Source organism: Rhinichthys klamathensis, unplaced genomic scaffold (assembly GCF_029890125.1).
Source record: "Rhinichthys klamathensis goyatoka isolate OS25496 unplaced genomic scaffold, OSU_Roscu_1.1 h1tg000050l_1, whole genome shotgun sequence".
NCBI classification, from domain to species: domain Eukaryota; kingdom Metazoa; phylum Chordata; class Actinopteri; order Cypriniformes; family Leuciscidae; genus Rhinichthys; species Rhinichthys klamathensis.
In genome coordinates this window covers 2999187-3014974 of record NW_026606596.1, presented here as the reverse complement: position 1 = coordinate 3014974, position 15788 = coordinate 2999187, and the positions used below count along the sequence as shown (strand labels likewise).

At 40.4% G+C, this 15788-nt stretch overlaps 1 protein-coding gene across 1 annotated transcript in view; it reads left to right on the top strand.

Annotated features, from left to right (window-relative positions):
- Positions 1–15788, top strand: part of gbe1a (glucan (1,4-alpha-), branching enzyme 1a) — a 159923-nt gene that overhangs the window by 131004 nt on the left and 13131 nt on the right. The window contains exon 15 of the mRNA XM_056247605.1: positions 6712–6829. Coding sequence (XP_056103580.1) covers positions 6712–6829 — 118 coding nt within the window. The remainder of the gene's footprint in view (positions 1–6711; positions 6830–15788) is intronic.

Below are 15788 nucleotides of genomic sequence, written 5' to 3'. Positions count from 1 at the left end.
ACATTAGAAAAAAATAGATATAATATATATCTGAAGACAAAAGTACTGGTTAAGATACTGACAAAAATACTGAATAAGGGCTTTGTCATCTCTGCAAACTCAACCTTGCCCTCGCTTTCAAGCTCAATTATAAATGCCCCCACTGTCAAGTAATAAACACCTCTTCAAGGCACAGAGAAACACGTGCTGAATGGCAAGTTTGAACCATTTCACTTATGCACTCTCCAGCAGTTCCAGACTCGAGCGACCAGCCCTTCATTACAGCAAACCCAGAGCAGAGGCCCTCACCCACCCAACAGCTCCGCTCATACCCCCTGGTCTCCTCTTCAGAGAACAAGGCCTGCGGGGAGCAGCCGGAGATGAGCTCCACCAGCTGAAGGCCTCCCACCAGGGCCTCTATTTAATCATGGCCCAGGCAGCGAGCCCGCTTGGCGGGGAATAAAGACACCCTTTAGCCAGGGCCACTTAGGCTTCCTCCAGCCCCTGCCGCTGCCCTTTCTGTGTCTTGCACATGAGGGGGGAGCCCTCTTTCCATGCCACCAGCCGTCGGGCTTTGAAGATGAGAGACGAGGGTGTTAGAAGTGCACGACCGGCGGAAAGAACGGTAAATATGGCCCATGTGCGCCTCCCCGAACACCTAATCGTTTTGTATTTGCTCGTGTATTCTTCTCATTAAAACATCGCCTTTAACCAGACTCCACGTGGGCTTTGTGAGAAAAAATCATTTCATCCGTTCCAACCCAGAAGCCATAAGCCTAAATGTAGAGTTTAAAATGGCATTGATATTCAAGTGGCGTTGTGCTTTTTTTGACCTACCAGTAGATGTTTACCATTCTCTTTCTCTCAACGGCCTGTCCTGTGCCTCTGACTCTCAGCGCTGATACAGTAGATGTTGAAGTGTGAATCCCACCAGGACAGCAGCTTGATCGGTCTTTAATATGCTGTGAGTCACATCCCCATTATATCTCATGCGTAATACAGTGACATACACACCTGATATTGCTTTCTATCTGCTGCCCCTCGTTCCCATAGCTGTGCTGCTGATCGGCTGGAGCCGTTGCTAATCGCTTAAACCTGATCATTATGCCAGATTTCTTCTCTGCTGGAGTGTTTTGTTTTGGGGAAGGCAGGGACGAGGTCTTGGAGGACGATCAATCATTTTTCCTCGTAGGAGAATATCGATCCTTCCGGTCTCCAGGGCCATGAAGTGCAGGTCAATAAGAACGTGGCTGGCTCAAGCCAGCTTCTGATAGGTGATCACAGCTACGCTTTCTGCTGGACTGGTAGGGACAGTCACAAAACAGGGTTTATGCGGATGGGGATTTTCCCGTAGGACAGATTTAATGAAGAAAGTTATTATTTAAATATGACCCATGCTGGCAAAAGGAGTCACAATGAACAAATTTTCATAAATGATTTATTGGTATTTTCACAATCTCTATTAAAAATCTTCAAAATGATCTATGAATTGTTGGAATCAGACAGAATATACTGAACTACACCTGTTTGAAATGTATAGAGTCAGCAAAGTCAATTTTGAGAAAAATTGAGTTAAAGTTTTTTGAAGGTTCCAAAACAAAATCACCTAGCAACCATACCTTAAAATCCCTGGTAATAAAACAAAATTTGGCACACACCAATTCAAACCCAAATATCTATAGGAAAAATATTTATTCCACTTTTTTCCCCCCATAATACCACAATTGTTTGATTAACATTAATGAGACCGTAGACTACTGTACCGCACGGATCTAATATAATGTTACACTTCAAATGTTTTTCTCCAAAGGTTAACCAAATAAGTTTAAGACATAACAGATCATGTTTGCGTGAATACTCATGAAGACAGATATTTTGAAATACTATAATTCTGTGTATATGTGTATATCGGGACCGCGCGCTGTCTTTGTGCACACGCATCGGATATGTCAGTCAGCGCAAGTAAGATCGCTTTGTTTACATCAACATTTGAAAATCACATTTCATTGGTTCAGACTCATGCCATCGAGAATTCGCTGTGAATATTCACAAAGTTGGAATGCTGCAAACTGCCTGTAGCTCGTAATTAGCCCGTGCGCATTCCGACGCATTTTGACTGCATGGGTCACATGCGTATTTCTTATTATTTTATTTTAATATTATGGATAATAACTTTTTGCAGTTTTTCTTCTGTTGGGTTTACATGCACAGTAAGTCGCATTTACAAAGTCCAACCACACTCAGAGAAGCATAAAAGGAAATAAGTCATCCGGACTCTATCCCTACAGAGAGTCTAGAGAGTGCAGTCAGGTCTACAGCAGACTTAAGGGTTCCCCAGTTAAAACGTGTCCGGGGGCAAGTTATCTTTAGATCAGTTGGGGTGCTGAGAGAAAGCACCGTCTTCAACTCAGAGAGCTGTATATCCACGATGGCAGGATTTAGTCCTTGGGAAACTTTTCTCTGCATTATTCATGAAGACTAATGCACAAAGTTGAGGTAAAAGGCTACAGATGTAATGTTACATATTCGTAGGGCACGCATGACCACTGCACTGACTGAAACAAAAGCATTAATTCTTTGACAAATACATGCTGTAGTCTTTTTATGGCCTTGGGCTCAATCTTATTCTCTGGCTGTGTTTGAAATCACACACCACCACAGGACGCTACTCTTATTACATCTCATTATTGACTCATTAGTATAAAGTTAAGATATATTTACACAAAATTAAACCCTGGCTGTGAGACCCAAGCATTGGCATTGTTTTTTTTTTCCAGGAAGTCATTAGTTATAAAATAATATTGCTATGTATTCATATTTTATTTGGGGAAAAGTGTTATAGAAAAGTGTTATAATTCAGTATGCAAGCAGGTTTTCAATTCCTGGAGAGACTTTCCCAGCAAGCTATGAGGCTGAATTTTGGATAATTTAATTCCAGAGCAGTTTATGTATATTGCTGGAATGAATTTTCTATCCCTTAATATGCTGAGAACTGTAAAATACTTATGTGGAATACTTATTTACAATATTTGGAAAGATTTTAGTCAGTATAGGCAGTGACCATGTTGTGTGACTGGCATGCTGGGTGATTCAAATAAATATATGAATATAAATATATATACAGTATATATAAATACTGTCCTGGCAAACGGGTTGCTATGAGACATTTTAGAGTGTGTACTGTTGTTATATGCTTTTTGCCCATATTTGGTGAAAAATTGCAATTTTCAATTGTGGGTCAATGAGTTAAACATCAAGGTAACCATTTATTTAAAAAAAAAGTTTTAAATGGTCATGTGACAGCAATGTAATACGGAGCCCCAAAATGGAAATGATGGTAAACAAAAAAAAAAAAACACATTCATCTCAATGCTCAATGCAAAACTTTTACTAGAACGCAAATGTTTTCCAAGCAAATGAAAAGTTCCTTTGGGGAACGCAATACTTTTGCGAGAGAACGCAAAAGCATTGAAATCAAATTTTTCCTCCCATTTCATTTTTTCCCATCACCATGCCCCCTTAGGGGCTCTGTAATATACAGTAGTTTGAATCATCATTCACATTCACAAGTATAACAAATAGTAATCAGTACACTGTGTGTAGCAGTGCACTAGTATACCATTCTAAACATATAGCCTTTGATAAAAACAAACAAACAATTGGACTCAAAACAAATGGGAGAAATTGATTTGATTGTCTAATGTTGATTTAATGGTGATTGATTAAAGCTTTAGAAGCTATCATAAGATTCAAACATTAATCTTATTCACACAGTGAACCCAGGGTTGGTACAGAGACAATTTGCATAGTCCTAGAATGAAAGTAACTAAATAGTTTATCTACACTGAGATGATAGCAGACATGAATCTTATGAAACAAGAGCTTCCAGGGCTGTTGTTATTGTCTGAACAGTGATTTAAGGGCAGAATTAAAGTATAGGAAAAAATACATTTAGGAGCTTTAAAAAAGGGTGAATTGGCTAGAGAGAGAAATGATAAGCTGTGTTTGAAATGAGAGAGTCGGTCGAGGTGGAGAAAACTTTCAAACAGATAAAGAGAGAGAGCGAGAGAAGGTCATGTGGGTATAGATTTTAGATTTAGGATATTAGATTTTCTACAGTTCAAGGAGTTTAGGTGAATGGCCCACGGCTGTGTTGATTCACCAGAGTGCTTCCTGTGGTGTGGACCCCCGATTCCTTCCCCAAGAGTCGCTCAATCCTTCCGTAGAAAAGTGGAGGAGCCTGGTGGAAAATATCGTCCTCCGTTCGGAGCTAGTGGGGTGTAGCTCAAAGAGAAATCAGCCCCTTTCCAAACAACCGAGGGGAAAGTAGGAAAGAGGAAAAGCAGATCGAGGAGGAGAGGCTTTGGAAATACATGACAGCATGCAGGAACAAAGAGATTGCTTTGCCTCCAACCTCCCCAAAGATGCAGAAATTCTCTGAAAATCAAGCAGCGGGGTTGCTTGGGAGGGGTGAGGTTCTGCTCGCGCACACGGCACTGTGGTCTGTTTACTAGATTCAACCACAATCCCTCTCAAATCCCCAATTTTACACAGAGCCGTAGCGTTTTTATTGCCGATTTTAAAACTATCACGCCAAGTCGGCGGATATAATCTCTCTCCAAAATGATGTGCTTTGCCAATTCCTGAACCTGATGCTTTTTCCCCCCCTCCTCCTCCGTGAGGTTTTTGTTTGTGTGATTGTTGAAGGAGTGGAATTAACCTCTTGGGAGTGAGAAAGTCGGGTCTGGATCAGATCCATAATTTTTGAAAGTAGAGATTGCCTGGTTTAATTAGAATAAGTTTGCCACCTGCCCTTCTTATCCAGCTCACAATTAAAAAAAACGTGTTTGACTTCCTCTAATCTCTCCAGCAGCTGGCAGCTTTTACGAGCGTCGCCATAAAACTCACCAGTCGAGAACCGCTGATTTAAAAGCGGTTAATGTATTGTAAGTCTGCGAAGGCACATATATTCATTTAGTCATCTTAAAACTGTGTTGCATAACGGGAGTTATATTCCATAGTTTGTAGATGTTTCACCTCTTCAGCAGCGGTCAAATGTCAGAAAGAATTTTTCAGTAGCAAATGACTCATGATTCAAATGATTCATTTATTCATGCTAATTGTTATACATTTAGCATCTGCCAATTATTTTTATTTTATTTATTTTACTTATTTTGACTCTGACCTTCAGGGATTCTTATGACCAAAAGAAAAAAAATTGACACAGTATGCCAATAAAATGTACAAATGTGTTTTATGAGTTGCCCTTCCAGGCATTGAAAATATATGCAGAAATTATGCAAAAAAGAAAATATTTTCTGTTTTGTTATAATGTTAGACCCGCATAAAATATATAACATTAATGTAAGAAAAGGCACTTAATTTTTGCCACTTTGCCCTTCAGGACTTTTCTGTTCAGATCTATGCATTCATTTTCAGCACACATGTTTAGCTGAAATTTGTTCTCTCCAAAAGTTCATAGTTTGCGCTTATCTGAAGTGTTAATTAATTTGCACGATGCTGTATCTTAACTGCACTTTATGTGATTTACATCTGGGATGTTTGATAATAAGAATGCACTAACCTGTAGTATTTTAATTAGTTTTTCTCTTCCCATAATGCAATAGTTTAGACGAGTGAGTGGTGTCCCCGGCTTCTCTCTTCACCGTGTGGAGCCTGTTCACTGGTCTGACTGTGAACACACACACATGCACACTAACACGGCTCCAGTAGGGGGTAAATTATGTCGTAGCTAATGATTGCGTTAGCTATTGGGGGGGCGTAGAGGATTGCCTGGGGTTCTCCATGGGAAGAGAAGGGTGAGATATGTTCCTTAGACACAAACCCTTGACTAAAGACTCAGATGGATTAGCCATTATAATTATAAATGTCCTTGTGACACATAACGTATACTTACTGCTTCAACTCTCCATGCCAATTCCCTCTGACATCATAAATCAGTGCGTGGTATACATGAATTCAGGCACTAGCAGGGTCCTTGATCCACTAAACATTGGGACACTGACGATTACAAGGTCACAAATAAAAACCTAGCTGGTATTTATCATCAAAATTGCTGCATAACACTTCCAATATACTTCTGGTATCATTTGTGTAGCGTTAATTGTCATAAATGTAACAAATATGCAAAGTAAGTTGCTTTATTTCTTTTTTTAAATACACGCATATATGTTTTATTTTATGATTGATATCAAAAATACTGTAAAAAGTAATATTGTGAATATTATACCGTTTAAAATAGCTGTTTTCTGTTTGAATATATTTTCAAATGTAATTTATTCCTTTGGCAAAGCTGAATTTTCTTCAGTATTCAGTGTCACATAATCCTTCAGAAATCATTCTAGTAAGCTGGTTTTCTATTTTTATTATAATTGTATAATTCTGTATTATGCAGTGTATTCTTCTGTTTTCTCTATGCATTGTCTCATTGATTAGAGGTCTCTCACGACAGCAAATGTGCATGTGTCTCACCTCAGAGATGTAGATAGAGATCCATGTCTTGTGTGTCATTTGTCTGGTGGCTTCCCTCTCTTCTTGAGCTGTTACTCAACAGAACAGCCATCCATCACATCTCATGCCTTTATCATTATCCGACCAACCATCTGTCCCTGAGCTACTCTTGACGAGACGGAGGGAAAGAATAAGAGAGAGATAAATGTCGCAAGACCAAAGAGCATCTCCTTACAGTTCCTTGATCATGTTTCGTATCAGATATAAGATCAAATTGAACTCGGACGAGCTGCAATATGGGGGTCACGGGAGGCTTGTGCAGGACACGGAGTTCTTCACAGAGCCCATGCCTTTCAATGGCAGAGCCCAATCATTTCTGGTGAGTTTCATCTCAACTACACCTTTCACTCTTAAACCTTCAACAAAAATGTTGTGTAATGTAGTGAGTAAAAATCTGGGCAGGTCCATGACTTCAAGTTTGCCTTTTAACAATGAACTCAATCCATAGATGTCATTTACCATATTTCCGTCACTATATTTTTCCATGGCCGCTTTTGTCCCCACCACTTTATGAAATGACTTGCGACAGGAATGATTCTGCATCTCCATTGGTCAAGGAGGAGTCTTCATTTTGTTTGTTCTAATGAGTGGCGATCTGACACTGGAATTTGTTATCTCAGACCCACAGTCTAGTTAAACCACAAAACAAAATGCAAACAAATGTGTCCATGCTCCTAAACCCATAACTCAAAGCAAAGATATACTAGACAAATAATTCAATGTGCAGTTGTGGATCAATGCATTTATCCTCTAAAGCCACAAAATCCCAAAGCAAATAGAGGCAGATGTAGAAATTAAGGGCGTTTTCACACCTGAAAGTCCGCACCAAGGTCCGAACCAAAGTTCACGTTTTGATACATTTTATACTTTCAGAAAGTTTTGGTTTGGTTTCACACTGCAATTATGCGAGCACACTAAAGAACTTTACTTGACATACTTGCGTCCTATCGTCATCATCTATGTGTGCTGCATCTTGACATTGATTGGTTTTGTAAATGGACGTGCGGCTGACGTCAGCGTGTTGTCAATTCGGCGGGTAACTTTGACAACATGAATGAACAGACGCATATCGTTGCAACTATATTGTTATTTTTATGGCATAATTACCTGCAGCACCAACTATACACAAGGCTAGTGCAAATTCGCCAAATGAACGTCCTCGTCGTGTGAACATTTTATCGTCGCCGGCAGGAAAGGAGGAGAAGACTGCAAGTTGACTTCTTCAGGGTACTTCAGGGAAAAAGTCTTGAATTTGATCATCTCAAATTAAGGCCTTAAAAGCCTTGAATTTAGTATACAAAGTCTTGGATTTCGTTACAAAGCTCTTATATATTTTTTTGCCTTTGCTAGGATTAAGTTCATACCGTAACAAAATTAACTGTTACTAATGTAGGCTAATTCAAAATGTATGCAGTGTTGAGTGCACCTCGCGCTCCACGTCATAGCAGAAAAAGCGATAGCGTGCGCACCGTTACTATGGTAACTAGGCAAGTGAGGTACAGAACAAGATAGCCTAGTTTAATCCGCTGTGGCCACAAATGACAGAATTTAAACCCCAAATAAGAGTTTTTCTGTTAAAACAGTGGTTCTCAACCTCTCCTGCAGGGACCCCCTGACAGGCCATGTTTTTGTTTTAACTCTGAAATGGCACACCTGATTCAAGTAATTAAAGGCTTAATGAGTAATTAGAGTAGGAATAGTTCAATTAATCAATTAGTCAACTACTCATTAAGCCTTTAATGACTTGAATCAGGTGTGCCATTTCAGGGTTAAAACAGAAACATGGCCTGTCAGGGGGTCCCTGCAGGAGAGGTTGAGAAACACTGTGTTAAAAGAACATATTTTCTACCCGGTCTTTTCAATAGTATCTGGCAACCATGCGCGCACGTTCTCTCTACACTGCTGGAGAAGCGCGGATGATCTGAAAACACAGACAAGCTGGAGTTCAGCGATCTTTATTTAAGATTTTCTACTGAAATTCAAGTGTCATTCAGCCGGTCTGTGTTCTGTCACGAGCCGCTTGCGGTGTTTGTGCGACTAAATCTGCGATCAAAATGCAGGCTGATATCCACCAGTGTTCATAAGAGCAAGAATGCAATGTTTCCCGAATACCCACACGATTTCAAACGTGACATTGATTTCATACAACAGTAAAAAAGAAAAGAAAAAAGGGTAACATTAAGTGATGTACTACATTTAAAACAGAATTGTCAGGCTTGCTCTGTTTTGCAACGAAATATGTGGCTTTGAACGAATCGTGAGATTCAATGAATGAATGACTCAAAGACTCACTCATAAAGATAGTGAGGTACTGCCACCTACTGGCGATTTTAATGTTTTTTAACATTGCAAATTTAATGAACATTGTTTTATTTAAAGGAGCTGTATGTAAGATTGTGGCCAAAACTAGTACTGCAATCACTGTCAAATTACTGTAGAGTGGTGTATCCCCTCCCCCTCCTCCCTGACTCGAGGTTGCCAGATCGGCTGCAGGATCCAGCAGGGACGTGACGAGCTGCAGCTGTGGTAACTAGAGCAGAGCTGGCAACCCGGATGCCGCAACACTACTGACTTCGTGATTGGTTGATAGGTGGAGGGTGGAGCATCAGACCAAAACACAACATGACAACATCAACATCAGTTGAGGGCTGCAACTTCACTTTTTAAATGACAATATCCTGGCCGGACTACTGTTGTCAGTGATATAAGTATTTGAAATGTACATGATTTCTTAATGTCTAGTGACATTTCAGGGCCATTTTATGATTAACTGAAATAAATTTCTTACATACAGCTCCTTTAAAGCATTATTAGGCTATTTTTTTTAAAGTATTACAAAGGTAAAAAATGAAATGGAAAAATGTATTAAAGGGGGCAAATCTTGTCCCTTAATAGAAAAGGTGTGACTGCACCAGGGGGTACGGCACTCTAAAACATTGGAGAACCAAATTATGTAGAACTGCACAAGTGCTACTGCTAAAGAGTGCAATGTCAATAATTTCTCATAAGCTTAATTGAATTGGCCTAGAGAGAATAATTATTATGACATTTTCTGTCTAAAGACTACATATAAAATAACTACCAAAAGTAAAGTAACTGCAGTTTGACTAAAAGTTGACAAAAAAATGCAAAGACTTTTCGTCAACTACAACTATAAAAAAACAGGATGATTCAAATGTGATTTAAGACCAATAAGCATTTTCGTAAATCAAAAATGGCTGCCAAAATTAACACTGGCCTACATACACGTGCGCGCTACAATGCTGTTGCGTATGTATTAAATATGACTGATAATTTAAGTAAAATGTTTTATTTAATTCAAGTAGCCTCCTTGTACATAATTAGTTTCTAGGGTTTAAAATGTATACAGATTTGACATTTTCCCCTCATACTTCTGTCGGAATGGGTACGAAGTTGGCATTGAATTTCATTTGAAATGGTATTAAAAAGGTCTTAAAAAGCCTTGAATTTAAGTTGGAGGATCCTGGGGATACCCTGTTCTTATGTCATCAGACCATACTTCAATTAAAAACCTTGTCTCCTCCTCTCCCCATGTGCTACCACGGCTCATTTTTCCTGCCACCTTCTGTTTTTTTCGGCTATGCGGGAACCACCGGAACTTCTTGTAAAAGTTCTGAAAGTCCAAACCATACAGAAATGCTTTACTTTCACACTAGAAACGAACCAAGCCTTTGTTCAGTTTGATCCGGACCGAGACTACCTCTTTTCGTCGGACCAAATTTCATCTGTTTGGTCCGGACCATGGTCTGGGGTAGGTTTCACACCTGTAATTTTGATTCGGACCAAACTGAAAAGTCCGAAAGTCCGGACCAAACAAGGTAGGTGTGAAAGGGCCCTAAGTTAGGCCATCCTTAAAAATATTTTGGTTTGCAGTAACAGCAAAAAAAAAAAAAAAAGGGTCGGTAGGTAGGTCTAATTTCTTTTTTCTAGATTCAATGTAAAAAAAAAAAAAGGATAATTTTGGTCATGGTGATTACGTCAGTATGAATTTAAACAAATTTGCATATGGTGACGTCACTGACTGGGTCTTCAACCCATGCCTTCGGGCGCACCATGGCGAACCTCATTCTGATACAGGTTATAGACCACAAACAATTTGAAATCTTTGTCAAAAAAAACATATTTATTGCATTAATTCCAGCTGCACTCATTTGGAAAAAAATAGGCAGATTAAAAAAAAAAAAAAGGAGCCACTAGATCTCAATGAAAGTGGATTTTCAGAGGGAAACAAGTAAATTAAGATGACTAATCTCACCAGCGCCGCGCCGACCAATAAAACAGCGCGTTTGGCACCATTCGTTTACATTTGACCCATACTGTTACAAGCCCCCTTTCTGGTCTAGGGTCTGGAAAGGAGGGTAACGAAAAGTTGCAGGGAGAGAGTGTGAGATTTGACCCATAAACATCTGCTATTATAAACGGAAATCAGTGAGGTCAAATGGCTAGGCGCATTGTAGGAAACTATAGCCCGATTAAGTAGTCCTGACATATTATGAAATGGTCGATTTTCTTTTGTGCAATTTAGTACATTTCGGTATGGGATGTGCTGTTTTATTGGTCAGCGCGGCACTGGTGAGATTAGTTCGCGCCGCGCTGACCATTGGCTGGCGCAAGCAAACACTTCTCCCTGCGCTGTCGAGTCTGTCGCGACTCGCGCGGCTCGGTCCATTGAGCCACGCAGATTACAAGTCAGCGCAGCGCGAACTCTGTAACACACCGCGCCGTTTCGTCCCCCTTTCGGTGTGTTTGGCTTCCCATACTTATGTGTGTTTGTTTGTCAGAGCCTGCAGTTGCTGTGTGACGCGCGTTCGCGGTGGGCATATCGTGACGAGCTGGACGCGCTCCGAGAAAAGCCCGTTAACATAGATTCCCTATTCTCCTATTCCCATTTTTACCATTAAGAATTTCGAATAATGAGCGACTAAATGTAGGCTCATACAGACATATTTCACAAGCAGCCGCGCCGCAGCCATCATCACCGAGCGCGAACCATTGACAGTGAATGAAACGAAGCGAACGCACAGGCCATAGTGTGACATGCGTAAACCAATGGTGTAAACATAATCATAATAGATGACGCCACGGGTTTTTATTTAAAATAAAGAACGTAGCCTACACAATTTATATTCACAATACTTAATATAATAAATTTATATTATTTTATTGCATTTGTATTAGGTGTTTGAAGAGTAAAAAAAAAAATCGGTCGGTCTTAATGCAAGTTTACAACCGGCAAGTCGGTCGGACTAAAAGGGAACAAAAAATAATAATTGGGTCGGTCCTAATTTGACAGGGTCGGTCGGGTTACGGCAAACAAGAATATTTTTAAGGATGGCCTTATATAAATAAAATATCCATGGATTTGAAATGGTCAGCAAGATTGATTGCTACCTTAACAGGGACGTGCACAGGGGGGTTGCTCAGGTTGCCCGGGTAACTGCCCATATGCCCTTCTCGACTCACGTTGCCCTTCCGAGGGGGAATAAATAAATAAATAAATCGTACAATGGATGCAGAATTTCACATAGGCCTAGATTTTAAAAAAATTCGCAAAGCCTCATTCACTTCCATTCGGGCACCGAAAGTGAAAGTCAGTAGGGGAAGGGCAAACTCTGTTTACGTGGCTGCAGCGCTGCATGCGACCGGTGTAGCAGTCGATTCTGTTCCCCCGGAATTCCTGTTCCCTTTATACGCAATCATACTACAAATCATGCGTAGTTGCCCAGTTTCCATCAGAACTGAATATGAGCAAGAGGCACAACTGAATGTACGGAAAGCCAAAAGGTTAAAAAGGATTGTATTTTTTCCTGAGATCTAAGCGTTTTTTTAAAGTTTTTTTTTATTATTATTAGAAGCGAGTTTTTCCCCATCTGTCGATTCAATATAGCCTGGTTAAAACCAGACCATTCTCAGTTGTAACTGAGTTATGGTCTGGCAAAGCGTCATAGACAAATCATTTCCTGAGGGCCGTCACCAACGGACGTCGCAAATAGACCTAAACCCAATCAGAGCGATGAAGGAATTGACGTATGCAGAGCGGCGGAAAAAACATCTCCGAGTGTTGTTCTTTGCTCGGTTTTTAACTAAAAGGAAACGTTCAAATCGCTTAAAACAGACGCGATAGCTGATTCAAACGAGTGATGTTCGACGGCAGCATCCATCTTTGTAATGTAGGCTACAAAATCTGCTTCAAAATCATGTTCAAAATCCCAGCGCTGTCGTCATCGTGTAAAGCCCGCCCCAACGTTTCTGATTGGTGCCGCGATTTTTTTTTTTGCAATCTTTATAAATAATAATAAGACCATAATATGAGGCATTGAGTTTGGACATAAACACGGTCAGATAAGGCAATTTGTACGGGCAAAATTCAACTGAATATGACTCATGACTCAAGTCATGTTTTTCTGTTATTATTAATAGTAGTTAAGGTGATTGAGTGCTGTATTTCAGATTTTTACTTCTTTGTGTATATATATATTTTAATAAAGACCCTGTTATTCTCAGTCCTTCATATAGCCCGTGAGTTGTTGTTTTTTTTTGGGAGGGGGGGGGGGGGGGGGGGGTCTTTTTTCAGGTCAGAGAAACTTATGACCTACCCTGTTATGAAGACGTTATGGCAACTTAATACACTGTTCTCATGAACTGATCCCATGAACAGTGTTTCTTTAATGAAAGATTTTAGCTTTTAAAGTTTCCATTTGATCTCCTCCTCATGTGCTGGAATGAGCAATGAGCCATAAAAGTCTTGTTTTTTTTTTATATATACTTGCTGTTTAAAAATGGATCCTTGTTGTCTCTTGTGTACATAGCTCTGAATTAAAGCACATGTGTGGTAAACAGAGCCTTGGTTCAGACCCTAGAGAAATGCTACAGTTACCTGTATAAAAATACTTGAACTAGCTCAAAACAGCAGTGCTTCTAAAGAGGTAAGCACACTAGTATTTCATTATGCAATGGTAATCTTCAGAGAGTATGGCATTTATTGAAAAGTACAGCTTTAAGGTAAGAGCAAGATATTGAATAAATCATGATCTCATTTCGGCCTCATTACAGCTAGTTGAATTTTATGACAATCCACTTTATATAGTCTGAACTCTGAAGGTGAGCACTGCTGCCCTTCCCATAAATCAGCTGAAGATTTTTTGCAGAGCGGCCCAAACGGATTCTGGTTTGAGGAATATAGGCTCTGAGTGTGAAGGTTCGTCATATTATGCAAATATGATTATTGCTATGTTAAGGTTGTTTTGGAGAGTTTGAGATCTTTGTGCAGAATAACTGAATGTCATGCAGTGTAATATTTTGTCTCCATGCTGTGTAATATTTTGTCTCCATGCTGTGTAAAGGTTCCTTATTCTGTGTTAACTTCCTTTATGCAGTGTAAAGGTTCTGCATCCAGTGTATAGTGTCTTTATGTAATGTGAAGGTTCTTTGTGTTACACAAAAGTTCTTCCTGTGTAGTTTTTTTAGTACTTCATGCAGTGTAAAGTTTATTTTCAGACCTCTAAAAGTTTATTGTGCAGTGTAACACCGTTACTATAGCAGACGCGAGCGATGCGATGCAACAAAAGCAAATACAACCCATTTATAATTAGTGATTCGGTCTACATTGGATGCGGCGCAAGGAGACACACCAAATTCCCTACTGTAAACTGATGCCCTGTTCTATTTCTAATGTTCTGCAAGCGCTTGCACTAATTTTGACGTGAAAAACAAATGGATTTGCAATGGTCGCTTTGTCACGTTCAGTATATACATGTTCTTAGTGCAGTTTGAACGTTCAAAGGTAAAAGTTTGTTTATATTATACATTTTCTTTGTGCATTCCAATATATCTTTATGCATTGTGAGGTTTCCTTATGCACTATGGTTTATTGTGATTTTTAAAACTGTCGTAATGTAGTAGTATAAAGGTTGTTCATACAGTGTTAAACTTTTTCATACAGTGTGTATGACATGTGCATTGTATTTCCATTATACAAACTCTTTGCTGATTTAATGATCTAAAGTTGTGTATGGAGCCATTTGAGCGTGCAGTGCTTGCCTGGATACAGCAGATGAATCCAAACACAACTCTGGAGATGGAGATGAACCCTGGGGGAGGTTTTAGGCTTAACTTCAAAATGTTCCCCATACCTGATTTATTTTCAGAGTTCTCAATCTGTCTCTATCTTTCCCTCTTTCTCTCCCTTTTCTCCACTGCCAGTAACTGCCCATTCAGTCATTTCCCCAGGCTGTTTTCTGATGGAGCGCTGGGGCCAGTGAATAAGGTAGGTCTGTAACGAACAGTTGAAAGAGCCGTCTCCAATCAGTTAGCCTGTGAAAGCCTGGGTAACTTTCTGTTCATGGTATAAGCTTTCTGTTTAGCTTTCCTTCTCTCTCCCTCTCTCTTGAGGCAGGTCCATAAACACACCCCCTTGGTTTCATATTGCTATTGATCTTTGGCTTTCCCTTATTTATAGACTGATAAATGTATAATTTGTTTTCTCTGCAATAGAAAGGAAACTCAGCCTATTAGTTTCTCAACGTCTTCCTCATATTTATCCTTTATGGTCTGCCTCACCTTCCTTTTCATAGTCGACTGGCTAGGCTGCTTATTAAGGGTATTCAGATGAATAAAAGTGCAGTTTTCGTCCGGGCCGTGGAACACTGGACCAGCTCTATACCCTCTACAGGGTGCTGGAGGGTTCATGGGAGTTTGCCCAACCAATCCACATGTGGTTTGTGGATTTAGAGAAGGCATTCGACTGTGTCCCTCGCGGCCTGTGGAGGGTGCTCCGGGAGTATGGGGTCCGGGGTCCTTTGCTAAGGGCTGTCCGGTCCCTGTACGACCGAAGCAGGAGTCTGGTTCGCATTGCCGGCAGTAAGTCAGACTTCTTCCCGGTGCATGTTGGACTCCGGCAGGGCTGCCCTTTGTCGCCGGTTCTGTTAATAATTTCTAGGCGCAGCCAGGGGCCGGAGGGTGTCAGGTTTGGGGACCACACGATTTCGTCTCTGCTCTTTGCGGATGATGTTGTCGTGTTGGCCCCTTCAGACCAGGAGCTTCAGCATGCACTGGGACGGTTTGCAGCCGAGTGTGAAGCGGCTGGGATGAGAATCAGCACCTCCAAATCTGAAGCCATGGTCCTCAGTCGGAAAAGGGTGGCTTGCCCACTTCAGGTTGGTGTAGAGTTCCTGCCTCAAGTGGAGGAGTTTAAGTATCTTGGGGTTTTGTTCACGAGTGAGGGAAGGATGGAACGGGAGATTGACAGACGGATCAGT